The sequence below is a fragment of the Aspergillus mulundensis genome, assembly GCF_003369625.1.
Source record: "Aspergillus mulundensis strain DSM 5745 chromosome Unknown scaffold_1, whole genome shotgun sequence".
NCBI lineage: Eukaryota > Fungi > Ascomycota > Eurotiomycetes > Eurotiales > Aspergillaceae > Aspergillus > Aspergillus mulundensis.
Genome location: NW_020797889.1, coordinates 3,819,534 through 3,839,397, shown reverse-complemented (window position 1 = coordinate 3,839,397; position 19,864 = coordinate 3,819,534). Strand labels below are relative to the sequence as shown.

At 49.5% G+C, this 19,864-nt stretch overlaps 7 protein-coding genes across 7 annotated transcripts; 4 read left to right on the top strand and 3 right to left on the bottom strand.

The window, feature by feature from the left end:
* Positions 1-8: 8 nt before the first annotated feature.
* On the top strand, positions 9-1,126 carry DSM5745_02678 (RNA-binding protein; the record flags this gene model as incomplete). The annotated part of the gene is made up of 5 exons (XM_026744694.1): positions 9-91; positions 392-448; positions 504-603; positions 654-1,023; positions 1,074-1,126. The coding sequence occupies 5 exons, from the start codon at positions 9-11 to the stop codon at positions 1,124-1,126; spliced, it is 663 nt and encodes a 220-aa protein (XP_026607857.1).
* Positions 1,127-2,253: 1,127 nt separating this feature from the next.
* sac6 (fimbrin) lies at positions 2,254-4,491 on the bottom strand (the record flags this gene model as incomplete). Its single annotated transcript, XM_026744693.1, has 5 exons — positions 2,254-2,285; positions 2,342-3,324; positions 3,429-4,102; positions 4,161-4,371; positions 4,469-4,491. The coding sequence occupies 5 exons, from the start codon at positions 4,489-4,491 to the stop codon at positions 2,254-2,256; spliced, it is 1,923 nt and encodes a 640-aa protein (XP_026607856.1).
* A 1,081-nt stretch (positions 4,492-5,572) lies between these two features.
* On the top strand, positions 5,573-8,222 carry DSM5745_02676 (DDHD family phospholipase; the record flags this gene model as incomplete). Its single annotated transcript, XM_026744692.1, has 3 exons — positions 5,573-6,230; positions 6,284-6,989; positions 7,046-8,222. 3 exons carry the CDS (start codon positions 5,573-5,575, stop codon positions 8,220-8,222), a joined length of 2,541 nt encoding a protein of 846 aa, XP_026607855.1.
* Positions 8,223-8,877: 655 nt separating this feature from the next.
* Positions 8,878-11,924, bottom strand: DSM5745_02675 (PX domain protein; the record flags this gene model as incomplete). The annotated part of the gene is made up of 2 exons (XM_026744691.1): positions 8,878-11,314; positions 11,371-11,924. 2 exons carry the CDS (start codon positions 11,922-11,924, stop codon positions 8,878-8,880), a joined length of 2,991 nt encoding a protein of 996 aa, XP_026607854.1.
* Positions 11,925-12,824: 900 nt separating this feature from the next.
* Positions 12,825-13,295, bottom strand: DSM5745_02674 (PaaI family thioesterase; the record flags this gene model as incomplete). The annotated part of the gene is made up of 1 exon (XM_026744690.1): positions 12,825-13,295. One exon carries the CDS (start codon positions 13,293-13,295, stop codon positions 12,825-12,827), a length of 471 nt encoding a protein of 156 aa, XP_026607853.1.
* A 305-nt stretch (positions 13,296-13,600) lies between these two features.
* DSM5745_02673 (transcriptional coactivator p15/PC4 family protein) lies at positions 13,601-14,182 on the top strand (the record flags this gene model as incomplete). Its single annotated transcript, XM_026744689.1, has 2 exons — positions 13,601-13,879; positions 13,952-14,182. 2 exons carry the CDS (start codon positions 13,601-13,603, stop codon positions 14,180-14,182), a joined length of 510 nt encoding a protein of 169 aa, XP_026607852.1.
* A 1,726-nt stretch (positions 14,183-15,908) lies between these two features.
* On the top strand, positions 15,909-19,420 carry DSM5745_02672 (uncharacterized protein; the record flags this gene model as incomplete). Its single annotated transcript, XM_026744688.1, has 3 exons — positions 15,909-16,604; positions 16,660-19,174; positions 19,233-19,420. 3 exons carry the CDS (start codon positions 15,909-15,911, stop codon positions 19,418-19,420), a joined length of 3,399 nt encoding a protein of 1,132 aa, XP_026607851.1.
* Between the last annotated feature and the right edge of the window lie 444 nt (positions 19,421-19,864).

Here is a 19,864-nt window from a genome sequence, read left to right as displayed (position 1 = left end):
CAGCCATCATGTCCCGCCCTGGTACCACGCTATACGTCACGGGCTTTGGCCATGGCACCCGAGCTCGCGACCTTGCCTACGAATTCGAACGGTATGTGCCTACTACGCGCTACCATGACCATCGAACCGCTTCTCCTTCCATCTCCCTCCACCTTCGCTGTTCTTCTCGGTCGGTCCTCGCGATATCGACGCCGGAGATAGCCAATGTCGTGCTGTGAAAGAACTTGCTGCCCACTAGGCATCTCTGTTCTAGTTGAATCTCCTAAATCATCATCCATCCTTATAGATTTGTACTTGCACTTCTGCACTATCTACGTTACCTCTATCTTTGCATCACTTCTGTTAACCACGCAGCCTTGCTCTGTACATTACTTGCTAACTTCGGCTTCAGCTACGGGCGTCTTGTCCGATGTGATATTCCTGCACCACGTACTCCCTCCAGCCGCCTGTATGCACTACTCAAGTATCCCAGCTAGCACCAGTGACCCTGACGCTTAATCCAGGTTTGCTTTCGTGGAGTATGAGAGTCGCCGTGACGCAGATGATGCCTATCATGAGATGCACAACAAGCGCATTGGCCGTGATGATTTATTAAAAATTGAAGTGAGTCTTGGCTAATGTCCACCAGTTCATTACTCTGACCCCATAAACAGTGGGCTAGGACCCCCCCTTCTGCCTCTTGGCGCTTCGATTCCGGCCGTGACCGCCGCCGAGACCGCACTCCTCCACGCCGTGGTCGCTCCCCTTCTCCCCGCCGTGCCCGTGGAGAGTACTCGCCGCGTAGAGACGATAGGTACGAGCGTGACTATGATCGGCATGATCGTGAGTACGAACGGCGTGACCGAGATTACGAACGGCGAGACCGTGACTACGATCGCCGGGACCGTGATCGTTCTCGCGACCGTTCCCGCAGCCCCGACGAAAGGGATCGTGACATCAAGGACGACCGAGAAAGACGCGATGATGAACGCGAGCGACGCGACGACGAGCGTGAGAACGGGCCCAATGGTGAAGACAGGAAGGGTGAGTCGACGATCGGGCGCCCGCCGAATGAAATTTACTGAACAAAACAGTTCCTTTAGAGCCCTTGACGTCTGCTCACGATGAGCTTGATACTGCTGAGTAGATCCTCTCTGCCAAGAAAGTATAAAAGCTTCAATCCCAGTTTCATTATCTGCCGAACTCACAAGGGACCCGGTGGCACACTGACTACTTCTCATCAAGCACGGGGTTTTCCACATTGTCTTGGAAGACGGACCGGTACTTGGCGCAAAAGCGTGTATTCCGTCCATCTCTTTCATTCCCCCCCCGGTCTTTCCGCGTTTTGTTATGTTTCGAATCTCACAATTCTCTCGTCGTTGGTCTTTATTGTCTTCTCGCGTTTTTTCTGTCAGACCCCTACTGCGACCCTGTCCAGGTGAAACGAAGGTCGGATATCAAGCAAGAGAACGGGATACGGTAAAGAAATGACGGCTAAGTGTTCATCACCTTGGCGCGGGTCTAATTGCTTTACGTGGTATTCATCATATTGCCTAGCAGCGGGAACGATAGTCGAACCCACGCCGACCGGTCACTTTTCTTCTACCATGCCCACCTCCGCCGAACCAAGTCGTCCTTGTGTTCTTTCCGATGGAAACCGTCCGTTATCCGCCTTCCGTCGCAGATTAATAAAAGACGATTTTAATCCCAATCCTCGTCCTTGTCGCCCCGGTCGTGATTCCCGGTAGCCGTTCTAAAGACTGCTGCGGATGCCGTCAGTAGTAGCCGTAGGATTCCTCGTATTCAGCCTCGGCTTTGCAGTCGAATACTCTAGGTGGGTGCTAATGAAGAAAAATAAGGGATCCGCTCACCATATGCGATTACGGAGTGATTTGGGCCCATCTAAACCGTTAACACTAACAGGTTGAGTTATGTGATGATGCGAACTTGCCGTTTAGTCTAGCCTCCGTCTGCAATCATTCTAGGTCGGAGCACGTAATTCCTGCTCTAACAATGGGCAACCTCTTATAAGCGTTATGTTTGGAGGTTTGGGGTCGAATGGGAAGTTATCACTCGTTACACACCGTTGGTTTCAGGATCGACCATGTAATTACCTAGTTCTTACAGAAGACCAATACTTTGTTTGAATAATTTTCATTTTAGGCGGCTCTGCTGGTTGATGACATCAAACACGAGAATTTACAAAGAAATAAGCGGCGAAAGACATGGTTGCATAACCATTCATCCCTCATCCACAGGCGATAGTTTCAAGCATCACATCTTTTCGTATGTAGCCATGAGAGAACCTGAAAAAAGGTTAGAACCAGGTCTATTTGTGGGTAGGTCTCAAGGTAGAACTTACCAATAAAGGTAGTCACGAGTCGAGACCGGACTTGACAGATATCCTCGGGCACCAGCCAGATAGTTGCACCCATCTTGCGGGCAATACTGATACTGAGTTTTGCGTTTGCATAGGCTTGCTCATCAGTCTGACCTGGAGTCACGAGATCATAGTCGACATAAGAAGCTTTCATGCCGTTGAGCACGTCCAGGAGGAACACGCCCGAGCCAATTGACTGGTCCTTGAAACTGCGTATCGAAGAGCTGCGACCACCTTTGCGGGACATGTCGTTGGCCCATTTGATCATCTCCGAGTCTGTGATCTCGCGCTTGCCCATGCGACTAGCTAGGCTTGAGAGTGTGTTTGTGATATCCCGCCTCATTAATTGCCACACCAAACCTAGCGTGAGAGTCCGTTGTCCATCAGTAATATCCGCTCCCTGTACGCCTACCAGTGAGAACCCATGATGTTTGCCTAGCTCGATAGCATAATTGGTATTCTCAACTGCCTTGAAGCGCATCATCTCCTGTCCAGATGTTGGTGCCTTGTTAACGTGCCGCCAGTTCACGCTTTCGGGAATGACTTTATCATATGCCTGCATTAGGATGGTTCCGTCGCGAAGGTCATCGAACAGTGAATTCACAGCAGGCTGTACGTCGAGCGAGTTTAGCCATAGGGTGAAAACTCTCGCCTCCCGTTCGCCTTCGGCATCAAAGTCCTCAACCTCGAGCTTTTCCTCCTCAGTGATTGGGTCAAGACCCGGGATAGTGTTGAACAGATTTGCGACGAAGGCAAGATTAAGTTTGGGATTTCCAGCAACCAGAGACGTCGGAGTGAGAAATTTGCGACAGTTTAGTTTTTCGGCATTTCCTAAAACTTCCTCTGCACGCTGGAGCAGGTCTCGGGTTTGGAGTGGCTGCCGTGAACAGAGTTCAGGTGCCAATTGGCTAAGGAGAACAGTGTAATTCTCGCCATCTTTCACATCCGTTGAGAAGTTCGTAACCCTGCCATAGAGAGCGCGCTATCAGCTCTTGGGTTCCAAAAGAACGGGATGCGGCATCTATATTATTCACGGTACGAGTTACAAGTCGGACAACAAATTGCTTACCTTCGCGGCCATTGCGCGTTCTTCAGGTGGTAATTAAACCAACGCAATAGGATTTGCTCAGGTGGAAGCCGTAAGAACTGCTCCAGCGTCTCGTCTTCCTCGAGAAGCCTATACAGCTCGGGGTGAAGCTTGATGTCAATCTTCCCCAATAGTCCGCGTCGGATGATTTGCCAGATAAGACCTAGAATGAGGTGCTCTCGCACTTCTATGATGTCGCCGCTTCCAATGTTCACGACCGAACACCCAATACCTTTGGCTGAGTTGATGACTATGTTGTTGTTCTCAGTCATGTGGAATGCGTTGAGTTCTTTGATTTTCCTGCCAGATTTGTTCAAAACGCGCTCATCAATCGTATCAGGAACACTGTCATTAATGAGTTTCGCCAGAACCAGACCGTCTTTGCACTTATCAAACATCTCGAAAGTATCGGTGGGGAAGGGCAGAAGGTGTCCAATGTCCGAATCACCTGCAAGGACAGCATTGATATGCCTCGTAAATTCGGTCCTCTCATCTTCGTTAATTGTGTGAGTCACATTCGAAGAGGAACCTTGGACATGAATCCTCCCACCTACGCTCCCTTTGGAGACGTGCCGTGGGGCCCCTGGGGCGGCTGCAGAAACGGGATCCCTGATGGGCACGCTTTGCGCCGAGCCAGAGCGAAGTCTAGCAATGAGCTGTGAATTCTCATCAGCTACTATACTTTGAGCGTCAATCCAGAGCTAAAGCACCCACGTCCACATAATCCTCAAGTTCCACCCGACGAGAGCTGTCAAGCTCAACCTCCTTTAACGCTTGACGCACAACATCGTAGGGTTGACGTTCTGACTGCTGCGTGGCCTTTATAACCGTGCCTTCATCCAGATACCCCTTGTCGTCCAAATCTAATTTTCTGAATGCGTCTTGAAGAGAGAAAATCTCACCCTGTTCGAACTGGGGGTATTTCCTGGACAGCGCGCTGTTAGGCTAATTCAGAGGAAACCGGAGGGCTCATGTCGAGACAAACGCAGAGAGAATAGGGACAGGTTGGTAGGATAGCGAACCTCTGAAGTTTGATCACATTCATTTTCTTCGAGACCCAGACACAGTACTTAAGCGATTCACGGAGAACGCGGGGTTTAAAGGGGTTCCAGCAGGGGAACGAAAATGAGTTCGCTGGGTATTTGATGAAGGAGCGGTGGTGGGGTTTCGAGAGGCTCAGAAAGATGGTGTGGCTTTTGGAACAAGTGAGGGAGGCTTAAGTACTGCTCATACCAAATCCATATTTGGGTAGCCTGGGCAGTGCTACTACTCCATAAAAGGGCAGACCTATATTTACGGGCGAAGCGGGGCGGGGTTGAACAACCATGTAATGTACTACTGCTCCATACACTGCTTAATACTCCAGGTTCATCATTGTTAGGCCTCCGAGCTACTGGCGCGCGCTGCACTTGCATGATTACAGATGGACAAGTAATCCATTGTTCAAGCTATTTCTATGGAGTGGTTGCATTCATACAAATTTGATAAATGGCAGTTTCGCCGCCGAGTGGCACCTCTCAAGGGATGATGCAATCAATCGGGCGTAGGTAACCGTGAACTTGACCCCAGCCCAGTATCAGGCTGCCCTCACATTGACAAGCCCCCATTTCGTGGCTGCGCTACGTCATACGCATGTTCCACAAGTGTTCCATGCCCTTCCTCACAAAGTACAGATCGCAGACTTCTTGAACCATGGTCCCCTTGTGTTGGTCGAAATGGAGTATAGATATAAAAAAAAAAGAACAAGAACAACTGATAAGCCAAGGCACAGATCACCGCCGGGTAATGTTGTACCGTAATATGGGCGCCAAGAAAGCGGGAAGACGCAACCACTTTGAAATAACTATCTCTCTCAGCGTACTTGAACTGGAAACACACCGGCACCCAGGCTATCTCTGCGACTACCTCCTGCGAAAGCTTGGTCAACTCATTGTTCACTTATAACGTATCTTTACTACTTTAGACCTCACTTAACGCTCACCCGCGTCGTTACTCAGAGGTGGATGCGCCCTGCGGTACAACTCCCAGCTGCCCTGTCCGGACGCTCGCTCACTGTTCACAACATTCATACGGTCTTCAGAGCCTGCTATATAGATCGCCCCAGCCCTGGTGTATACACGGCGTTTATGGCAAAAGAAACCACAAGTGGAACAGCATTCCCGAGGGCATTCCACACCTCCAACGACTATCCGACCGCTGGTAAAGATGCACCGGATATGTTTCAACAATTTCAAGGGAGAGACCACACAATCTCCCATAGAAACAGACTTGGTATCCGCCACTATCCTCCGGACTCGCCCCCTCTAAAGGTCAGGTGGTTTTACGCAGTAGACTCTCCCAAATGGAAGCCGTCCTTCTCGGACCAAACGAAAGAAAACTCGAAGCCTTTACCTGCTCCGAGAAAGTTTGTTCCGTTCACAGTGAAAGACTCTCAGGCAATTGAGCATGCGTTCCAGGACCTGTGCAGTGCTGAGGTCGGGCGTGAGCAAGGACATCAACCCCAGCTGGGAGACCGTGAACCCGTGAAAGTACCTGTCAACGAGGACTATCTTTTTGATGTGAACATAAGCCAAAGGGAGCTTGGCCCAGCTTACTGGATAGGGCCTGTATACGAAGTTCGTCGCGGGACATGGTTCTTTCAAGAGGGATCCGCAATCAAACCCTGTGAAGAAAACCTTGCAGCCCAGCTAGAGGAGGGCTATCTGAAGCTTAAACCATGGCGTCCCGCAGTGGCCAGCGAGCAACAGTCTCAGTCTTCGTCAACCGCTAATGGCCGTGACCAGGGTGAGTTTATGCGCAGAGAAGAGGAGCCTAGCAACTGTTGACAACTCGTACAGAGAGTACCACAAATGTATCTTCCATGTCTGCAGCGGAAGCACGAAAATACCGTCTGTTTGGCTCCTACATGAATAGTATTGTTACGTACCAGGATGCCGCAACAGCCTTGCTTACAAGTGATGACTTCATGTCGAGAGTGAGTACAACTGTTTATCAGACTCTCGGTGCTGTTCCGGGCACCAGGCTACTGCGAGGGTTCTCGGAAACGAAGAGGTATAATGAAGCTCAAGATAAGAAAAGCTCCGATTCGAAATCAGTTACTACTAGCGAGCCGCTGCCAACCGCAGATTCCGCCAGCACGCGAGGAGCACCCATTTCCAGCTCCAACTCGGAATCACAGGAGCCGCCCAACACGGCCGATCAAAGACCAGCTACAAGCTTGGAACGGCGTCTTTCATCTTTAACAAACACGCGTGACTCGGTCGATCTCGAAGAGCAGGTCCGTAAGCAAGAAGAAGTGGAGATGGAAGATCTTAGAGAGACAGATGGCGAGGATAGGGAGAGAGGAATTGATCATCTAGTCCTGGTTACACACGGAATCGGTCAACGGCTCGGTCTACGACTGGAAAGTGTTAACTTCATACATGACGTGAATGTCCTCAGAAAGACAATGAAGCGCGTGTATAAAGCTTCGCCCGATCTTCAGGCCCTCAACTCTGCCTTCTCAGATAAACAAAACAACTGCCGTGTCCAGGTCCTTCCTGTGTAGGTCATCGGCCTTTTAACACCACCCAACATCTCCCTTATGCTAATCCTACCAGGTGCTGGAGACATTTACTGGAATTCCCCCATAAAAAGGTCGGCCAAAACCGCACGGAGCTCGATTTGGCAGACGCGGACGCGCTTGAAGATGATGTCTACCCCACTCTATCTGATATTACGCTTGAAAGCGTTCCCGCCGTTCGAAACCTCATCTCAGACCTTGCCATTGATGTTCTACTTTACCAAAGTAAGCACCGTGAACAGATTTCTGCTATTGTCAGGCAGGAATGCAACCGGATCGCTGAGCTTTACAAAAAACGCAACCCTTCTTTTAAAGGCACAGTGAGTCTTTGTGGACATTCTCTAGGCAGTGCAATTTTGTTCGATCTCCTTTGTTCAGGGGATATGGAACCAAGTCAGGAAAGCCTGTTTGGGGGGAAATCTCCTTCAGGTACATCCTCATTTACTTTCCAGTGTGAGGAATTTTTCTGTCTAGGATCTCCGGTAGCTCTATTTGAGATGCTCAAAGGAAAGACTATTGCCGGGTGGCCTTCTCAATGGGACGAGAGTGTCAAGCACGGTGTCGCCAATAGCGTTGGCTCTAGGTCCAAGCTGCAATTGGCAACCCTAGGCACAGGGGTTGCCACTGCTGAAAACCGGGCCGCCGTCTCTGCCCCAAATTGCCGGCAATTGTATAATATATTCCACCCCTCCGACCCGGTGAGTTATCGCATGGAGCCGTTGATATCTCCAGCGATGTCGTCCCTTAAGCCGCAGCCTTTGCCATCTGTCAAACGAAGTATTTGGACCGCGTCTGGACAGAGCCTTTCACTAATCGGGAGCCGCGTGGGTCAAAGTGTTGGATCGTTATGGACCAATTTCACATCGGGTGTGGCAAGCACACTGCTGAACCGCAGCCTTGGTATCAGCTCTGAGGAAAGCCCACGACAGCGCCCTGATACCCGTTATCAGACCCCAGCGCAATCAAAGCTACCGGAAAACACCACCAATTCCGGCGATCGTAGCCCTACATTGATAGACCCGGACATAGAGACGCTCTACGAGGGCTTCCAAAAAGCTAAACTAAGACGCGCGAAAACAGCCACTAATGCAAAGCGTGAACACGACAGAGGTATGCAGGAAGCGGATCGTGGTCTGAGGAAATTGAAGCTCGAGGAACAGAAAGTCAGGCTATTGAACTCTAACGGACGAGTCGACTACAGTGTACAAGAGTAAGTCTATATATATCTCACCCTGGCGCGATTCCTCTTACAATCTGATCTGGTGCAATAGGGGGGCCTTCGACATATCCTTAATTGCAAGCCTTGCCAGTCATTTAAGCTATTGGTCAGACGAGGATGTCAATCACTTCATGCTCTCGCAAATGCTCTGCAGAAAACGTACTTACTCAAAGGGCTAGCGATGATCTCCACCCTGGATACTCTTGTCGTGTCCTGGGGTGTTTCAACGGGTTTTGTTTCCGCAATGGATTTCCAAAGCAGCACCCAAAATTTGAGACCGGATCTTTGTGGGTTGTTCTCTCATCTGGACCTGGTTATTTTTGACCCATAGCAATGTCCAGCTGGCTAGGAGAGATCTACTCAAGAGATGACATAACGTTAGTGTTGCGCGGAGCGGTATCGTAAACAAGCCACTAGCCCACAACCACAGTGCTTTGGGGACGTGCCTGGCAAGACCGTTTGGCACTCCGGCGCGGGTGGTCAAAGAATAGCGATGCCTGGGCTGGTCTACAAATCACTGTCGCATCGAGTCAGGAGCTCTCATAATATCCAGCTTTTTTACCTACTGGACTTCAGAGTATCAGCCATTCTAGGCTATGTCTTGATATCTATCTAAGGTCCATATATCAACATTCAACACGTGCTGGGAACTAAAGGATCATAGCCCTTAGTGCCTGCAAAAGGACTGCGAAAACAAACCCTCTCGCAACAATATCCACTTGAAGGCTGTCAAAAACTCTACCAAGAGCTTCCCGGGTAGCCGCCGCGCCCATGACACTCGTTATAGCTTGCGGAAGCCCTTTTTGGACCAGAGTCCGTCGAGCAGCCTCCCGCTGACGCTCTTTTTCTGCATCAGATTGAGCAGGTGGCCATGACTTGAGTTCCTCTGCGGTTGGCAGGACATTCTTTCTGAGTTTAGCCAGATACGCTCCAAGAGCATCATCATTAGTATAACAGTCAATCATAGACTCCTGCAGTAGACCTCGAACTGTTTCTAGGTTCGGATTTCCTGGTCGAAGAATATATGATTTTGCCGCGTTCAACAATGTTCGGCGTATATTCCAAGCGGATGATAATGAATATAATTCATTTATAAGAGCAAATATAAGCTCGACTGCCATTCGCGTCTCATCTTCCGTTATAGGACTGCTTCCACTCTCCAGCCTGGCCTGTAAGTCTGTGGACTTTCTGTTCCCCATGAGAGTATTGTCATTGGTGTCATTTTCTCCCTCTAAGAAACTGGTTGATGTGACTTTGCTTTCTATGGCCGAAGCGGAGCTGAATAAGACTCGACCTTCAGCCTCATCAGCGCTATTCCTCTCAGATTCGGGAGTGGGTACAGGAGTATCGGATGGTTCCGTAAGAGATGCACTCTCACTGGGTGATGCAAGGCCACCTGTATTGCTGAGCTCCAACAATTGGGACGGCAATTCGCCGCTCGTTGTATCATTGCTGACCTTGAACCTCTCGATATCCTGTTGGCTTCCTTCCTTCAAAAGAGGAGCATATTTTTGTGGAACACTGTGGCCTCCCTTGTCATCACCGCCTGCTCCCCGGCCACTTGGTAGTTTTCTGTTGAGGCTTCCGCCAAAAACACCAGTGACACCATCAAGAACAGCCTTGCCACTCCCAGAAACTCCCCTGGGGGCATGTGTTAGTACGCCCAAGACACCCTTGCCAACATTCTCAAACGCGGCTTGGCCTGGGAAAAGAAAGCCGGGTTTCAGAGACGGGTCTGCGGCCTCAGCACTGAGACCGCCATCCTTTTCAAGAAATCGCCTCATCGTCACACTATCTGCAAGGGGCCCCAGCTGAACGGCTTCCTGGAGATATCGTTCCAAATCCCGTCCTAGAGCTTGGCGTGTCCGTCCTTTCCAAGGCGGCACGAGCGGATGAGAGTCCTTAAAGATTAGTTGATTCAATCGCGCTATTGTTAGTAATGTCTCGTGGATGGCCTCAAAATCCGCATATTTCTTGAAAACCATCCATCCACCAGAGCGTTCAGAATGCGGCTCAACTTGGATCAAGTAGTCCAACGTAGGCTTTGATCGCAACACGGCCTTATCCCCGGAATCGCAGCCATCGTCAACCGTGATGAGAGCACGGTAAAGGCTGAAAGTCGATGAGGCATCGGTACTACCCATAAATGAGCCTGCGGAAACCTCCCCAGGCTGCAAGGAAGGCGAGGTGAGAGAGTCACCCAGTCCACTGGACTTGATCACTTGTGCATATTGAACCTGCTCGGTCCCTTTCATATCCAGCTGTTCTCCCAGAGGACTCCCAGCGCCTGTAGGGACATCTGTATTATCACGATCTCCGGTATTACGTTCTTCGCATACTTCATCTTGTATCGTCTTCTCGGAATACTCCGGTATGTTTTGTGCCGCAATCATAGCGCTCAGGCGTTTGGTTTCCAGCATAGCGTCTTCCGTTGCTCGGTCTACTTTGTTGCGTGCCTGCCCAGGAGAAGGATTGCCTTCTGTAACGTTTTCTCTCGTAGAAGTTGAAGTGGGAAATGACTTCTCGCCCGAGATTTCGACCGTTGCTACGCCATGGTTGCGGGCTCCCTCGACGCCAGCGTCAATTGCACTCATTATCTCGGATTCGCCCTCGCTGAATATATATGTAATCCAGCCGTTTATAACTTCAGGCCGTGACATACTAGTGATTGTTGACTCAAAGGCAATCCCCGTCAGAACTTCGCGCAAGAAGTTCCGAACCGGGATACAGTTGTATGCATCCGAATCCAGGAATCTGGAGAGAATATCATCCGAGATTGTTACTAGTTTTTGATGTTGTTGCTGATGCGCTAAGAGGCTCGAGAGACTGCTGTCCGGGTTCGACTCAAGATACTGCAGCACGGCATCCTCAGCCGTGACGGTAGAGCCAGCAGTTTCAAACGCGACACAGAGCTCACTCAAAAACACGATGATGATGGAAGATGAGTTGGTGAGAAATTCTAGAAAAGTATCAACCGCTCGTTTACGGCAGAGGTGGGAGGCGATGGAGGCGACGAAACTTGTCAGTACGCCCCGGCAAGAGGTCGGGAACGTCGACTCGTTCGGAATAAGCGGCTCATACCAGTGGCTTTCCACGCTGATTAGTCTATGAGGAGGTGCATTGTACAGTGTGCAAAAACTTACTTCACATAATCTCGCATTGCCGCGTCGATTAATGAGTGCAGAACGGTGGCCGTAATGGGCCCTACAGCGGAAATATCAACGGCATCCGAGGCGCCCTCCTTTGTGGGTTCCCTAGCATCATAGTGATTTTCGCCGGTTTCAACGGATTTGGACCTCTCCCAGTCGAGTAGCTTGTGAACTATACTCAAAGAGAGCTGTTTTTTGGCGGGATGTTGGGTTTTCGATAGATGATTATTTACCCCTCCATCCCATGATGCATGTAATGCGGCACCAAGCGTCGCGCCAATGAGAAGTAGTCCAAGTCTCCCCAGGATGATATATGTAGCTCCCACCAAGCAAGCGAGAACAAGAAGCAGTGTTTCGTTACTGCATGTTGAAAGAAAGTGCAGCGCCAAATTCATCAACTGGTTCAACTGCGTACCTTCATCGTTGATAATTGACCAGCATTCCTTATGATCTATTGTGCCCTTACTGCAGGTAGAACGCTCCGGCCGTTGAACGTCATGAGATAAGAATGGAGGTGAGGCATCGTTGGGATCGGTTGGAGCGTCCATGGTCGCCGGACCTTTCTGATCGGTACATGGGCCACAAGAAGCCCGATGAGGGCACTTTTCGAGTGTTGAAGTACCGAAGTAGTTTAAGTGATAGCGAAGACCAACAGCTGTGTTGGAGTTATGGGGGGAAGCCTAAGGTATTGCCCTGTGCACCATTACGTATTTTAGGTTAGATAAGCAATAACCGTTCCTTACCTAATACCCTGGCCCCGGCCGGACTGTGCCCACTGCCCAGACCATATTGCTCCGTACTCCGTAGACTACTCAAACGCAGCAGGCTAACAAGTCACAACTACCAACCACATAATGGGGACGAATTGCTGCATTTGAGGACAGTATAGATACAAATCTTGCTGCATGTAGGAGGGCCACTATTGTGGTAGTTACCCACCCTGCTAGAGTAAACCGTGGTTCATAGGCTTTATTGGCGGAAAGTAAACAATTTTTCCACTCCGGACGGGGTATCCAACATCACCCCACCCAATTACAATATAGGTGTACGGTGTAAGTTGTAACAGAGGTGAGATAATTGGCCACATACTGCCCTCGTAATCACCGCTGACTTGAAGCAGGTCTGCGAGCGAGGCACAGGTCATCGAGGTCGCATATAGCAGCTTAAATAAGTCACACCTTTTTCTCAGTACACGAAACCTAAATACATCTAGACCGCCAACTTTACAGTTTGCCAGTTTCGGGACGTAGAAGGCTACCTATGTACTCACTGTTTACCATGATTCTCCCCATAAGATACAGGAGACCAAAAAGTAAACTGCAGAATCGATCTTCGCTGTCCGAGTGAATCAGGGCACTCAAAGTATATGTGCTTCGTGCCAGATGCAAAGAAGATAGCGGCGCGGCCTAATGACCCAAACCCCAGCCGAACATCGATATCGAGTCTGATTACCGTGTCCTGACATATTTGGTATGAGATCCCTGGGCCACCAAAGTGGTATCGCCAGAACTCGTGCATTTCGAGATGGTTATCGTGGTAAAAGCAAGAGATTTCCCAACCTTGTTGGCATAGCCTCTGATCTCTAGCCAGTCACCAGTGGTTGCGGTTGAAAGATAGTTGACGTTGATGTTGGTGCTCACTCCCGTGGACTCTAGACCGCAGGAAGCAATTGCCAGGCCGCCAGCCCAATCTGTGACACAGGCAGAGAACACGCCATGTAGACCTCCTTTAGAATTCAAATGTTTTGGGCCAACCTCAAGCCGGGCAGAGAAATTGCCTTCTTCTGCGTAGTAAATTTCCACATCGCTAAGCAGGAAGTTATAGATTGGGCTGTTGACCTGAATGCGATCCCAAACATTGAGGACTTGTTGTAATGGAGAAACTGCTTCAAGAGCTTGTGCGGGTGTGTCTTTCGCCATGACTGATGTGATAGGGAGTGTAATGTAAAGGAAAACTTGCGCTTATAACCTTGAAGAGAAAGTGTGTGTGGAGTTGTCATTCTACCTAACACAGTTTAGTACAAAAAAGGCGGGACCAATAATAAATGATTATGGTAAGAGGACTACCCGTTGAGCTCAAAGCTCAAGATAATCACGCGGCTGGGTTTGTATCCAGCCCTTAGCCCTCATGATTAGGATTTGGTCATCCTTGTTGTGCCGTGATAACGACTTGAAGTAACCGTCTTTCAAGGAGGGAGTTGGTTCTTGCTTAATCCATCCCTGCCATGGCATTCCGTTCTAGAAAGCGCGTCTCAGAAGTCGCTGACGACTTCGTTGTCGATGACGAGCCTCCTCGTACCAAGAAATCCAAAGCCAATCCTTCGAAATTTGCTGGTTTCGGTAGCCCTCGTGGAAATGTGGCCAGAAAAGAAGACTCAAATGGAGACACCTATTGGGAGATTTCCAAAATGCGCCGCGTCACTATATCCTCGTTTCGGGGTAAAACTATGGTCAGTATCAGAGAGTATTACGAGAAGGATGGGGAAGAGCTTCCCGGAAAGAAGGTATATTCCTCCTCACTGGAATGATGTACCTGATGTACCTGAAAGAGTATCTACTAACCTGCCCCAACACAGGGTATCTCGCTGCCAATCGACCAATTTTCCGCTTTGTTGACTCTTCTACCTGATATCGAGATTGCTCTACAGGAGAAAGGAGTAGCAATTCCTCGGCCGAACTACGTCCACCAAGGTACAAACTCCGATGGCGACGAGGTGGAGGATGATTCAACTGATGAGCTTTCGAGAGCTCGCCCCGCGCGGAAGAACATTGAGGCCACAAGTGACGAGGATGAAAGCGAGGAATAGTCTTACAACTGGGTTATTTTCCTGCCACATTAACCCGCGAAATCAGCCGGACAGACATGCCTAAACAAGCTCCAGAAATGGCACGGCGCCCTATTCATATTACCTACTTGGCTTATATTTTAATATTCATTGCTTAATCCACAGGAATTCATAAGGTAATCATATGATCAACCTTCTGTAGCGGTGGTTGTTAAGTCGTCCTTTAGGCCACGGCTACTTTTATACACCTCGAGTGAGATTCTTGTTCTCGCAATTGCGCGCGAACTTGAACACATGAAGGATGAAATCATGGGTACTGACTACTGATTGTCTTCATCCCTACGGCGTGGGGACGTTCTTCTGAGAACTCCACTAATCAGAACTTAGGTGGCCATAGCGGCATAGCCACCAGTCTACTCCGTATGAATTCATAGTTCATACTCGGACTCCCACGCTGAGATACCGCTCTACGCTGTTGACGGGCACTTGTCCCTTATTATCTGGATCATTGATCGTTCGATGTCCTTTGGGGTAACTAACCATTTGGCTTCCAAGCAACATGCTCAGCCTGGTAAATATCTAGACCAAAAATAAATAAGTTGGGGCCTCGTTGATGAAAATTCGATTCCGGAATCTTGACCCCACATAATAATCTCGGATGGATGTTAGAAGTTTAGAACTTCGAAGTTTGGAATGGAGTCCTGGGGCTCGGGAGTAGTCTCGTCAAACTAGTGCTTCGCTCGGGTCCACCCAACACCCCTGAGCCGCCTTTGCATAATAATTCCCCTCCGTCAATGTCATAATACTAATCGTCCCCCTCATGCCAGCCCCATGACGGTGTTGTACTATTGAAGTCGTTATATACGGAGTGCTCCTGCTCAATACTTTGTCTTCGTTGTCCTGTCGCGAGTCAGCCAACCTGTCAAAAGTGCGCTTTTCAGCCATTGCATCCCCTAATGTCTTGATACTGCTGATCTGCTTCTCATCAGTACACACATTCGCATTTCGCTAACAGCAGAGCTCAGGCTTAGCTGTCCCTCGCTGCTAGTACTTTACTATCAGACTCAAACGCTGAATGACATACGAATCCAACACAATATCCCAATCGCCGACACCGAAGACCATGCGCCTCTCTAATGACCCTTATGGTTGCACCAGGCATTACTGAGATCAAACTGAATCGCACAACCCTGGGGGTGATCGTGAGGATTACGCTGGTATAGATACAAGTTGAGATACTGTCAGTCTTCTCACGGCTGGAGTGCTCAATTCCATCGATTGTTACATGTGCACAACTTTCAAATTCAATCCCGCGAAGTATGTTTCGTACCTTCCCTCTATCACCTCCTAGGGAGCTCTCGCCTGATTTCTCATTACCATTTAGTCCCCCAAAAAGAGTGCCCGGCGTAATAGCTTATGGTTCCTGAATCATATTGTCGAACTCAACTTCACTAATCACGAACAAAACCCCATGAAAGCACGCTACTTACCAGTACTACATATACGATCAGATCCACCAAGTATCTTGGTCGCCGTTTTTCTCGCAAGCCCCGGGCGTATTTTCCCCGTTGAACGTAATCGCCTCTTCGACTTGAATGTTCGCATCGAGACCCACACACAGGAGTTACCCTCGAGTGTATGTACAAGGCGGTTCCGACAAGGTCTGTCGAATGAGTACGGATTCTATTTGTTGCTATAGAGAATGTCCGACATACCTTTGGGCCGAAATTCAAACTCACCTGGCAATATGGATGATGGCAATATCCGCGAGGGTCTCGGCAGTTTGAACCGATGGTCGCAGTCAACAACCTCTAGCAGCCTCTCACCCAATCTTGTAAGCCATCGGCGCCAAGAGAGTGCGCCTAGATTGCTCGCTACAGACAACCATGCCTCTCACAAAAAGATGTTAAGTTTAGAAAGCAACCCCCAGGCCCGTTTGTTCAGCCAGATCGGTGATGAAACCGGCAAGGATGGCGGGCTTGCCAGACATCATACTTCCCAGTCATCTACTGGATGGGGTCATAAGGAGATATCACTGTCAGATCGACCAGAAATAACCATCTTATCGAAAACCTCCACAAATCTTACAGGCCCATCTTCACTGCAGCAAGAACCCTCACCTTTTCAGTCCGCACCCCTACACCGCGAAGCACGAACACAAATGCGCTTGCCGGATAAAGGCCCGTTTGAACAGGTGCCAGGCGACTATGTCACACAGACGTCAATCCGGTCCCACAGCCAGAATGATAGACGGCGGCAAGGCCCTTCTCAAAAAGCCATGCTTTCCAAGGCTCTACAAAAGGCAAATACGGCTGTCCTTCTTGACAATGCAGCAAACTTTGAAGGTGCCATGGAGGCTTACAATGATGCATGCCAGCTTCTACAATTGGTGATGCTCCGGAGTAATGGTGGCGAGGATGAAAGGATCAAACTTCAGGAGATTGTAAGTCTTGGTGTGCACATTGAGAGGGAGAGAGATATCGCTGATCACCAAATAGCGAGACACATATATGATCCGGGTCACTGAGCTTCAGCGTATGGACGTTTCGTTTCGAAATGTGGACAGCAAAGCGCTTCCCGAGCGCCCACTTAGTCAAGAATCGTACGGCGAATACATCCCAAATCTCCAGGAAGATGATTACAGCAGCATTGCCAACGAAGAACCCGGGTTTCTGGGTCAAGAGATGCTCGGCACTCGCGAGGCAGCCTCCGGTGGCCCAAGGACTTTCATTAAGCCGCATATCCCTCCGAGGCGCCAGTCGTTGCTGCCATCAGCTCTAGATGACGGCTTCCGCAGTTCGCCTTTCTCGTCGGTAGTGAAAGGCCAGACGGATATCTCAAGACCCGTAGCTCAGGGACAGTTACTTGCACACAGGCGTGTAGATTCCGAAACAGCCCCAGAATTCTTGGAGGACCCGATCTTGGAAGAAGGAAAACATTCTCTTACCTCTCGGCTATCCGAGCTATCGATCTTGAGCGCGCAGGTTCCGGATCCTAACGAGTCAACTTCATGGTTAGATACTATCGACGAATCTGGAGGGTCGTCATCAACGTCATTGCGTTCAAAAGCATCATCCGTATATTTGCGCCGCAGACGAAGCACTGGCCTGAGTCACGGTACGGAAGCTGAGTTTGATGCTGCTCTCGATGCAGCCGTGGAAGCTGCGTACGATGAGGGCTTCGAGCCCGCAAGTGGATCCGAGGCGCAAGAAGAAGACGAAGAAAATGATGACGTCCTTGCAAATGCCCGCCGCAATGTTGAATTAGCGAAGCAAAAGGTAAGGGAGGCCGAGCGAGAAGCGGAGGTGGCTATGACACGGGGAAGTGAGCTGCGTCGTGCACAAGAGCAAGGCACAATGGACGACGTCAATGACACTGGGCTGGATTATCTTGATGAGGATGCAGAAGAGGAGGAGCGTTTACTGGAGGAGATGACTAGGGGCTATGTCATGGATGACTTCGAGTTTGATCACCAATCAAAGTCAGCACTTCCTCGGCAATCTACCTTGAGTGGCCCCTCGAGGAACATATGGGAGAACCCCGCCATTCTAAACTCCGTGGCAACAGGTGGAATCTTACCACCTCTTGTGGAGGACGACACACTTCCTTCGGAACCGGCCTCAATCCAGCAAGCAGAGCCTAGTATTCCTCCTGAACCGTCACGACGAGCCTCCAGGTCAACGCCAGCACAAGGTGTGCGTGCGCGAAGAATGTCAGGACAGAACAAGGTGGAATTAAAAATCGAGACAAACACTCATTCAAGATCTGGTTCTGGCTTGACCAATTCAGACTTTTCCCGGCCATTGAATGCACGAAAGGTCTCGATGTCGTCGGAGAAAGATTCAAGCCTCGCAAACGGCAGTGTGGGAATTGCCACCTCGGTACCTCACAATGTCCATCAAGCCAAAAGAAATGTGTCGATCGGCTCTGTTAATGAAGACATATCGCCCAAATTGAAGCTCGCAAGAGAAATCACGGCAGTGGAGGATGATGATACTGCGGGCGCCCCAAAAATGCTTTCTCCGTCCCGCCCACCAATCGGTAAGGTACCATCAGCACCCGATTATTTGGGCAGGCCGCATCCAGGCACCCTGTCTTTTCGGGCAAGAAACGTTTCAGTACCAAACCCAGATGTGTATACCGACTCGCCGGCCACGCCGTCGATGAATGCATTTCCCACATTGGATCTTCAGAAAGAAATTGCAACGACTTCGATAAACGCCTTACCTACACCAAGCGCTATGAATTTCGCGTCAAGCGGGCTACCGAGTGATGGCCTGTACTTGTTTGATGATTACATCCATTCACCAACCAGCCCTGGATCGCCTAATCCGCTTGCTGCTAACTCACCTCTCCCGCTAGAGCCCTGTCCTGAATCTTTCCTCCTACGTCCGTTCTGGCTCATGCGGTGTATCTATCAAACAATCGCTCACCCACGTGGCGGATACCTATCAACAAAACTATTCATTCCTCGTGACGTCTGGCGTGTCAAGAACGTTAAAATCAAAGCAGTGGAAGAAAAGGTCTCAAATTGCGATCTACTAACTGCAGCATTGCTCAGGCTGTCCAAGGTGGATACATACGACGCCGATGCTGTATTGGAGGAGATGCAAGCGCTTGAAAGTGTGCTTGATCAGGTACAAATATCATTATCGAAAAAGGTCGGCAACGAAGTGGGGGTCCAGGGAGCTATGCCTCTTTTCAAATCTGCACAGACCCTTGACGATGCCGCTGCTGTGGATGCGCTACCTTCAAGGACGTCAAATGGATCAAGCAAGTCGTACCTGACCTCCTGGCGAAAATTACGGTCCAAAAATTCGGGCTTTAGTGCAACCACACTGTCCAGCTCAAAGGAAGCAAGTAAAGACCATCTGACATTAAGCTCATTACCAATGACCCCGATACCGAATGCCCAACATGCCAGTCGGAATATAACCCAACTCCAGTTTAATGGACCCAACGCGAATTATATGAGCGCACTAGCCCGATTATGTGATGCCGCTCAAGTATTGGGTGAGTCAAGCAAGGATAGCATTCGATATTGGGATTACTGACTTTCTTTTCCCACTAGATCAAATTGCTCAACAAGTTGAAGATCCAGGTTTGAAGCACTCTTCTCAGACACTTGTCGGGCTAGAACTTAGTACTCGCCACGCAGCCGAGTTTTTCGGCTTCTACATATGCCGGTTTGCTCTTAATGACATGGGCATAATGCTTGACAAGTTCATCAAGAGGGGCAGTGAGTGGGTTCTTCTCTAGAGAGCCGTGTGTGCCTGGGTTATTCTTGATGCAACATTGTTCTTTTTCTCCTGAGTCAAACATCTAACTATACCCCTGTGTCACCATCTTATCATCTTGGTTGGCGTTTCATTACCTTATATGTGGAAACAACCCCCTGCCTTCTATGATGAGAAATCACGAACTCTTACCCTTAGTTTGTGTCTATTTACCATTATCACTATCAGTACCAGTACCGGTATATGTATATATATATGTGCATGCGAATGCACGCATTTTAACCATACCTATATCCCATTACAGACAAGTGTCACTGCTGACTATGGACCTTCTTTGACTTGTAAATTCTAATGAGGTTTGACTGCCTATTCATAATCGGCCGGCCACATGCGTCAGGTTAGTTAAATAAACATGTATCAGCAGCACTGTATTGCACTGAGCCAATCGCCCAGATCCCAGGATCGA